This window comes from Drosophila busckii, unplaced genomic scaffold, assembly GCF_011750605.1.
Source record: "Drosophila busckii strain San Diego stock center, stock number 13000-0081.31 unplaced genomic scaffold, ASM1175060v1 chrUn_01, whole genome shotgun sequence".
NCBI classification, from domain to species: Eukaryota; Metazoa; Arthropoda; class Insecta; order Diptera; family Drosophilidae; genus Drosophila; species Drosophila busckii.
In genome coordinates this window covers 348,944-358,815 of record NW_022872717.1, presented here as the reverse complement: position 1 = coordinate 358,815, position 9,872 = coordinate 348,944, and the positions used below count along the sequence as shown (strand labels likewise).

Here is a 9,872-nt window from a genome sequence, read left to right as displayed (position 1 = left end):
CCAACTGCCTTGAATCGCAGCAACTGTAAGTGAATGTGGACCTGCTTGCTCACAGGCGCTGCAATGCGACAGTTTTACGTTGATTTTTAGCTACAGGAATTACAATATTCAGTTATGCTTAACTTTCAACTCTTAATCTAAAACCATTGGTATAGTGCCCATCCTTCAACTGGCTTATAAACAGTATCTATGAAAATGAATTAACTGGGCAAAGTGCATGATAAAATTGGTAATGAATATAAATGCGTGCATTACAATAAAGCGAAGCGGAATTGTAAAATAATTTGCTAATGTCATTATGTTTATATTATATAGCGGATGAGTATTGGTATGCCTGTATTGTGCGTGCTCCTAGTTCCTCTTTGTGTATCATTCGCTCTGATCTCGCTTAATTAAAAACCCGTTGTAATATACCCTGAATTGTTGTTAGGGACTGTTCCTCGATGAGGAAGGTACGATGATTGCCTTCAACTGTGTACACCTCAACGGGCTTTGTACAAACCTTTAAAATAGATAATGTTGAAAATGATGAAACTTGCCAATATTTAATTAATCAAATTGCCAATTTACCTCCTTTAAACGATAATCTTCATCCATTTTGGCCGAGTTATCAGTAGGCTTTACAAGAGTCACCTGCGACTTAAGTTTCAGCTTTGGAGTGAAGCTATCGGCAAGCTCAAGCTTTTTGTAGAAAACCTCAGCGGCTGTCTTAATCTATAAAGAGCAATGCGCTTTAATGGTTTATTTTTAAATTTTCCTATTCGGATTGCTTACAGTCTCCGTTGGTTGATTAATTTCCACACTGATTAGTTCGGCGAACTTCTCCAGCTTTTCTTCCCATGTAGGTATTACCAGCAGTAATCGTACCAGCTTAAAGTAAAGAACAATAAAAAAAATGTTAGACCCAATGACAAAACACAAACTTTCAATAAGTTCCCCATACTTACCGACTTGTAGTCAATGTTGGCCAGCACAATACCAAAGTAGGCAAGGCCATAGCTGCGTTTACTATTGTTATCATCGACAGTATATCGCTGTCTAAAGTTGCTCGTGAACCAGTTGACATAGTTCGGTGCACCATCAAGCATAACAATGTTTGCAATCTCCTTAGTCTCTTCCAGGACGGAAGCCATCAAGTACGCCAGCAGACAGCCATATGAATAGCCTGCCAAATTATAAGGACCAACTGGCTGTATTTTGCGCAGCAGTTTGATGTTGTACTCGGCAGCAGCCTCTAGGGAGTCTAAAGGAACGCTGCTTGTAAACTGTAAACCATAAGCGGGCGCGTTCAACCTTTTGGCGAGTGGTTCCACTGCCGTAGAGAAACCCTCAATAGGCGACATGAAGAAGATTGGCTGCTGCTTGCTGGACGCAGATGCCTTTGACTCCAGACGCACAATCTCCACTGTGGGTATTAACGCAGTGGTGAACACTACATGAGTGCCATCGCCCATGGGGCTTGCTGTCCGTGATGGAGGCGATGGTTCAACCACGGCTGCTACCGCAGCTTCAGTTGAGGAGGTCTTCGCCTCGACGCCGCCATCCATTTGTTTTAGGCCGCCAAATGTGAGTTGGCGTATATCCTGCGTGGAGAGCACAATGTCAAAATTGCGTTCGAGTGTTTGCTTAATTTCGGCAGCCATAAGTGAGTCCATGCCCAGATCGGACAGCGAAGATGCGTCCTGAATGTTCTTGGTGTTTCGCAAGCCCAAAATATTTGAGATCGTTGAGATCAGGCTGACTCCAGAAGACTGATCTGACCGGCGTTTATCGGCAACCACCATGGAGGCGAGCACGGGATGTGGCTGCTGCAGGAAGATATCAATGGTCAGTAGACAGGAAGGCATACGCTGTGGTAGAGTGCCCCCAATTACGGTATCATTATTGCCGAGATTATCTAGCACGAGGCCTGTGTCACCAATAGCGCCCCACTGTATCGATGTGCCCGGGAAGCCGCTCATCTGACGCTGCTCGCAGATTCGCTCCATGGCCGAGTTGGCCAGTCCATAGTTAGACTGTCCCATATTGCCACGGCCGCATGACACGCTGGAGAAACAAATAAAGTAATCCAACTCAGTGCATATAGTGCGCGAGTATTGGTCCAAGTACTGTTTAGATGTGTGTGGCCGTCACTTTTGGTATATTTAATATTTAACATGTTGATCGTCCTGACTTATTGAACGTTCTCACCCATTCTCTCGCGCGCTCTACGCTCAATATCCTAAATGATGAAATCGCATATTGTACGTGTGACGGCATCATATCTCAAGTTTTAAAGCTAAGACATTGCATATATAATGATAAAGTGTACACACTTTTCCATATCCACAGGCACACAAAGTTTGTTTCTGCCTAGCTCTTTTCTCGATTAATTTTATTTGTATACTCCTAAGCGCCTAGCCGACATAACTTTACATCGTGAGATTACATTTCAGTTCGCGAGAGATAGTCAGGAAAATAGTACACCTATATAAACTCACGCTAGGTTTGGTACACTGATCCAGCGACGGATCATGAGTCCCTGGTAGCCGTTTTTATGCCTCTCGAACGGCGCGATTCGTAGGGACAAATGATTATAGCGCGATCGCTACGGCCCGTATTAGTTTCTACAGAACGTCAAAAATCATTGGTACTCAACGTCACTATATAATTTACCACAAATAAGCCATACGCTACATATGAAGACCGCCCTGATTAAGTAAACGAGTCTTAAGCTGTTATAGTCTTTCTATTCTCAGGATTGACTTATGTATAGGTTAACGGTAGATATTTGTGTGTGGGTCAAATTATATACATGAAGCGCGACGTCTTAGTGTCATGGCCGCGGTAAGTGTTCTCTCCTGACTGAACCATACTTCCATTCATCAAGCGTACCGTGCTGTGAATATTACCAACACCTAATCCCCAATATCTCTGCCTAGATTTGCCATAAAGACAGTATATAATGAATTACTAGCTACATAAGCATCTACTTGCTTGTCGTATAACTCACTCGACTGTCGCCAACTGGCCATGTGACTCGCAGCCACCTAGCGTCACAAGTTTGTGTTAGAATGTGCCTGTGATGACCGCTGCCCATCTTGATAGGCTCTGCTCGCAACTCTTTACCTCTCCCTCCATACTGCGTATCAGAAATGATGCCGAGGAAGGAGACAGTTTTAGTATTTTGTCATAGGATTTTAAATACAGACATGCCCAACGGACTGTTGTTGCTCAGGTCAAATTTGCCAATCTCTAAGAAGCGCCCATTAAGGCCCAAACAACGAATCGAAGCCTGTAACTTTTCCTCCGATAATGAGTTAAGCACGAGGTCAACGCCCTGTCCGTTAGTCTCGATCATGACTAGCTGTTCGAAGGAAGTATTACGTGAGTTGCCAATATTGCGCGCCTGCAGCATGGGGAAGCGCTTCAGCAGGAACTCCCGCTTTTCCTTGCTACCAACGGTTGTAAAGACCGTCAGACCGTGGTGCAGAGCCACTGAGATAGCAGCCTGACCAACACCGCCAGAGCCGGCGTGAATAAGGATGCGCTCGCCCTTCTTCATTTGGCCACGCACGACCAGAGCATAGTAGACTGTAGAGTAGACACAGGGGACCGTTGAAGCTTCCTCCATGCTCCACTTGTCAGGGATTTGCCACATCATGCGCTTGCTGGCAATGCATGTTGTGGCTAGGGATTTTGCCGAGACCATAGCCATGACGCGCTGACCTACAGAATCGCGACCAGCAAACTCTAGACCTAGCACGCAGTCCTGCTCGGCCAAATCACCAGGTAGAGCATCGGCAGCAAGTTTACCGGACGACAACATTACATCACGAAAATTGACGGGAGCATAATAGACAGTGCAAGCTTCCAGATCCTTTTTACTGGTTGTGCTATCGGCCTTGGGCCCTTCGATCCACTTTAGAGATGCTAGATCACCTTTAACCAAAGCGTTCACGTAGGCGTGCTCCACCTGGAGCGTGGCCTCTTGGGTATCTAGCTTTATATGGCGGAAGGTGCCCCAGCTGCCGTTCTTTAGAACATTCGAAATGAGATCCTTCTCCATTTGCTTGATGTATAGGGACGAGCTGAGCGAGAATTTTTCGGCCCCTGTATCTTGAACGAATACAAGGCGCACCATTTTACCACCGTTTTCTTTTCTGAGGCAAGTCATTAGTCCTAGGCCACCGAAGAGCTCCTCATTCTGGCAGACCACATACACATATTGCTCTTCCACTATAGCATTGGCCATGGCGCTCTTCAGGTGCTCTACCCAGTCAAAGCTCTGCTCCGTGACGGGCACGACCACGTACTTGCGTGTTTTGAGCTCTACTTTGCGTCTGGCGAGCACCAAAATCCGTGTGGCGCCCAGCATCTGCTCCTGGACTACGCTAAAGCCAACTTTTTCCAACTGAACGCGTCCACTTTTCGTATACGTGGCCAGTGTCTCCTCGAAAAGCAGAAAGCCCGTCTCTCGAATGCTTGCAATGCAATGCTCTAGTGTCTTTGTGTCCGGGCGTGCCAGCACATCGATGCCGAAGATAAAGTTACAGTTCTGCTCGACAGGCTCCTTGAGCACATCCTTGGAGATCATGCGCACACCAGTTCCAAGAGTGCTCATGATGAGCTCTTCGTTACCATTGGAAGTGGCTACAGCCACGTCGGCTGAGAGCAACGGCTCGCCCTCAATTGATTGTAGCAGGTAGTTCGCCATCAGCACATCCGGATTTCGTCCGTTGGCTAACTCGACGCACTTAAGTTTCAAGGCGCCGCTGGAATTCTCAGCGATTATCTGAATAGCTACGTCAAGCGCATGAAGACGCGCCTTCTCAGTGTTTTCGCATAACTCGCTGGTGTTCATGTTCGGTACAAAGGTGTAGCGCTCTAGTGTGGGTGGACTCTGGGTGCCAGGGCGGCGCTGGGCCAATGATGCTTTTAAGCCGCGAATCTCCACCCCGCCACTTTTGACAACGTTGATATTTTCGTACCAATAGACAGGCAGGCCGACGTGAGTTACCGATTGCGTAGTACTGATTAATTGCATCTGCTTAAGAGGATTGATGACTGCACGCTCGATGCGCGTTGGTAGATAGAGCTCGCGCAAGTTTTTACTGAGAATGCTGAACTGGAGCATGGTGTCCATGAAGCTAATCCAGTTGTCCTCCCACTTCAGATTGCCTGCAGAGGCGACTGTGTCAGAGCTCAAAATGCCACGGAAGATACCACCGTAGTCGTAACCACGCAGACGCAGCTCCTTGTATACATCGCTGGTTGCTAGCTGCTGGGCAACGGTGCTTTCGATTGGTGGATCCAGGAGCAGCTCTTCGTTGTCTATATTCTCGGGGATTGTGATTTTGCCGGAGACTGCGAGGCTGCCGCTTTCGCAGATCTCGAATTTACCGGTGCCGTCAAAGAAGTTGATGCCGAACTTCACAACGGCGGTCTTGTTGAGTATAGTGGCGCGGTGAAATACTAAGTCCTCCATAATAACGGGAGTCTTGTGGAACTCTCCTCCGCGCATCTTGGCGAAAGTCATCCAGGCAAGAGTCATGTACCCGGTGGCCGGAAACAGGATGCGGCCGTCAATGGTGTGACCCTCCAGAAAAGCGTCATCCTCCTTGGACAGATCAACCTCAACGATAGTTTCACCCGAGGAAGTCTCCTTGCCAAATTTAGCTACCAGCCATTTTTGACTGTGATCCCAGCCAATTATCGAATTTAACATTGGCGTACCTCTTCCCACAGGATACGTAATGGGACGCACAAGGTTGAGCACCTGTGGCTGAGCACCAGCCGCAAAAAGCTTGCCCACGTTGCTGAGCAAGAACTCCACATTGTTGTCGTAGCCGCGTTTCACCAGGCTCAAGTTGGTGGCCTCAGAGCCAAGGGCACGCTTTAGAATGGCTTGGAGTAGCCCATGCGGCGCAATCTCGATGGCGATGGCATTCTTCGGCACATGTTGCAGAGCCTCGTGGAAGAGTACAGGCGAGAGCAGATTATTCACATGATAGGCAGCTGAGGACTGAGTGGCAATCGTAGTACCCCATGCTGACTCCGGTATGCTTGTGCTTATCCAGCGTGGTGAGCGGTTCTTGGCACTCGGGATGATCTTCTCGAGGCTTTTGCGCAGCTTCGGACCCGCGTCGGCTATGTACTTACTGTGAAAGGCGTAACCGCTGCTATTAACCGCCTTGGCGAATACCTGCTGCGCATTAAGCTTGGCCACCAGCGATTCAATTGAGGCATCCGGTCCGGAGATGGTACAGTTGTCCTCACTATTGTGGCACACTGGGAAACAGTCGCTGGGCATTAGCTTATGAGCATCTTCCCAGCTAAGACCGACTGCGGCCATCTTGCCCTTGGTCAGTTGCGTATCCAGAATACTCTTGCCACGCCAGTAAGCAGCCAGCACGGTTTGTTCCGGCGTGAAGCATCCATCAGCGTAGGCGCATCCGAGCTCACCCACAGAGTGCCCAATGATGCCATTAGGCTGAATGTTCAACGCGGTAAGTAGGTCGGTAAGGGCCACCTGCATGGCTGCGATTGAAATGAATGAGTTTAGAATGTTCTCGAAGCTCTTGTCCGTGGAACGTGTGAGAACGTCAATAAGATCAACACCCTCTGGCTTTAACGCATCTGCGCAGCGGTGGATGCTCTTGGCAAATGCGTCGATCTGCATTAGATCCTTGGCCATACTGGCCCATTGACTGCCCATGCCGGAGTAAATGAACCACACAGGACGCTTTTCATCACTAAACTCGATTACCTCACGCTGCAGAGATCCCTTAGAGCTGACCACGGTGTAGCCACGGAAATAATGCAGAGGTATGGGCTGGGAATGAATGTCGTTGATCAGCTGAAGGTACTCATCATCGTCAGCATTTTCACTAGCTGACTGGAGCAGCTGCTCCACCGCTTCGAAGGTACGGCCAGAAGCAAGCACAACTTTGGGAGCGCCGTCGCGTGGTGTTATAGACTTAGGCTTTGGATTTGATTTCAGTATGACGTGTGCATTAGCTCCACCAAACCCAAAAGAGTTAAGGCCAATGATACCGCCATTCCATTTCAGGTTCTTGTCGACAACCTTGAGGCGGCCATCGACGAGGCCATAGAGATCTGGATTTGGTTTATTGTAATGCAGATTGGATGGAATCATTCCCGCCTCCATTGCGATCAGTAACTTAGCTACTGAACAGACGCCTGATGCGGGCTCCGAGTGTCCCATATTGGACTTAACGGAGCCGATCAAGAGTGGCGTCGTGCGGTTCTTGCAGAAAAAGTCCGTAATAGAGTTGACTTCCTGTGGATCACCAACCTTCGTACCAGTGCCATGCGCCTCCACGTATACCACATCATTGGGATTAAGACCGATCTCCTCATATGTCTCGCGTATAAGACGGTTCTGCATGCTACCAATGGGATAAGTAATGCCCTGCTCTTTGTAGCCATCGGTATTGGTGCGCACGTTCATTATGGAGGCATAAACACGCTTAGCGGCCGATGCACGCTGCAACAAGAGCACGACACAACCGTCGGAGCGCACATAGCCGTTGCCTGACTCGTCGAAGGCTTTACAGCTACCATCGGGACTCAACATGTTTAATCGCTTAAACTGAAGAGACATGGTGGGTTTGAGGATGAGGCCGGCGCCGGCAACAATTGCGTTGTCGATCTTGCCCTCACGCATGTCTGAGAAGGCCTGCTCCAGAGCGTAAAGTGAGCTGGAGCAAGCGGTGTCAATGCTATAGCTAGGGCCCTTGAAGTCAAATGTAAACGAGATTCGATTGGCAAACATGGCACGAGCACAGCCCGTAAGTCCATAACCATTCACACGATCCGGATCACAGCACCAATGCTGCTCAGTTTCGGATGTGGAGACACCAATGTAAACTCCGGTACGAGATCCGCGAAGATCTGTTGGATTTAGGCCTGCATCTATTATCGACTCGTGGGTCAGCTCAAGCATTATGCGTAGCAAGGGATCCATGCACTCGGCCTGCTTCTGGTGCACACCAAAAAATTGTTGATCAAAGTTCTCCAGATCGGCCTGCTTAATCTTGCCCATTCTGTCAGGTAATCCATATAGACCTTTTGGAAAGTAATACATGATTATCACTTACAAAGTTAGATACAAAAAATTATTACATACCCCGCTCCCAGCGTCTTGGATCATCAGTGACCATGTCAACGCCTTCAAAGAGGTTCTTTTTAAACTCCTCAATGTTTGAGCTCTCCGGCAAGCGGCCAGAGAACCCAGTTATGGCAATTTCCTCTTTGAGCACGTGCGGACGATCTCTAATAAAGCCACCACCATCACCGCCTCCCAGGTCCATTTGGGGGCCTGCGGTAATCACTTCTTCGACAAATCGGGCTGGCATTTTGTTTCCCTCTGTTGTTGTTGCTCCTGCTGCTATTATAGGACTCCTTGCGGGATGGCCAGATGTTAGCTGCTCACTTGAGTCTTCGAAAGCGTCAGGTTGGTCTGAATTTTGTTGCTTTTTATTACGACGACGTCGACGACGACGGGCACGTGCACCTTTAACGTTATTTTGTACAGTAGACGTGCAACTGTTATCTGCAGGCTTAAAAGTAACAGTTTGCTGATCCACGGCTTTTAACAGCTTCAGCTGCAACTGAAATAACAAAAATTTAATACATTTGTAAATCTCAAATTATAGATAATTAATAATCGATACATATATACGTATGCAATCTATGTTTATTTAAAGTTTGCCCTGACTGACAAATTAAAGATATTTAAATTATTATTAATATATTATTATTACTAATAATTTAAATTCGTGATATTAAAAAAAAATGTAATAGTGTATAATAATTATGTTGGCCAACTGCCATCTGTTAAATTTTTTTTTAGAAATTGGGTAGAAATGTTGTTAAGGCCATTCATATCTACAACTAAGGCAATAGTTTTGTGCTATTTTTTATATATGTATGTATGTACATAAGTCGTTCGCGCTAGCAGCGCCATCTATGAAAAATTTTTGACAATCTTTGAATTTAATCGAGTACAATTGTATAAATTGTTTTAAAAATACCAAATTAACTTTTTATTTATTTAGTAAAGTTTAATAACATTGTGTCAAATACATTGTTTTATTTATGAAATCAATTCAATTTAATTTAGGAAAAAATCGAATATTTAACATTTATAAGAACTAATAATTATTTCCAATAATAATTTAGATTTGGAACACACATCTATACATGTGGATGGATATACATACATATGTATATGTACATGATATGTAAATTGATCAAATTAACCTTACACTTTGTAGTAACAATTGAAGGTGTAGTAAAGCCTTAGAGCTTTTCTATCAGCTGTTGTTTCTCATTTTAAGCTTTAAAGCTTAATGCTTTTGTAAGCTCGAAAGTTACTAAAAAGATGCCCAACAGTGAGTCGAATTGACAACTTGTAGCGGAAAGTTAGTAATTGAAAATCAGGTGATTTTTAGTGAAGCTGAGCATGCAGCGACAGCTCTCCGTGTAGCTTTATGACTATGGCGTGATTTACGAGTGCTTGACAGCGCGCGGCAAAACAAACACTATACTATACATGCATTCAGTTCATGATACAATCCCCATACATAGCGAGTGAGTGAGCAGTGATGTGATTAACCGTGCAACATCAAAAATACATGTAACTGGAAGTGTGGAGCGCTTCAGCCTTGATGTCCTTCTTTTGTTGCTGAAATCTCACGACTAATCTCCCGATCTATTGCTGTCTCTATCATCTCTATATTTTTTTTATCCTGGCAAATAACCAGCGAGCGTTTGTATGTTATTATAAGACGCCAACGTGATTCAGATTACATGCACACTGCACAATAAGGATTCGATCTGTCCAATCCGTAGTGCAATTAGCACAA

At 46.1% G+C, this 9,872-nt stretch overlaps 1 protein-coding gene across 1 annotated transcript; it reads right to left on the bottom strand.

Moving 5' to 3' along the window:
* On the bottom strand, positions 1 to 8,620 carry LOC108607797 (fatty acid synthase). The gene is made up of 7 exons (XM_033294698.1): positions 8,132 to 8,620; positions 3,188 to 8,070; positions 2,481 to 2,587; positions 948 to 2,112; positions 775 to 870; positions 571 to 714; positions 1 to 502 (listed from the first exon to the last, which is right to left on the bottom strand). Exons 1-7 carry the CDS (start codon positions 8,358 to 8,360, stop codon positions 389 to 391), a joined length of 6,738 nt encoding a protein of 2,245 aa, XP_033150589.1. The 5' UTR covers positions 8,361 to 8,620; the 3' UTR covers positions 1 to 388.
* Between the last annotated feature and the right edge of the window lie 1,252 nt (positions 8,621 to 9,872).

Bases quoted from the DNA above. Each gene is read 5' to 3' on its own strand.
- LOC108607797 (XM_033294698.1), bottom strand. From the start codon at position 8,360: ATGCCAGCCCGATTTGTCGAAGAAGTGATTACCGCAGGCCCCCAAATG. The intron at 2,113-2,480 runs GTGAGTTTATAT...ACACACATCTAA, and splicing joins ATCAGTGTACCAAACCTAGC to ACAGTACTTGGACCAATACT. The intron at 715-774 runs GTAAGCAATCCG...TGCTCTTTATAG, and splicing joins TTAATCAACCAACGGAGACT to ATTAAGACAGCCGCTGAGGT.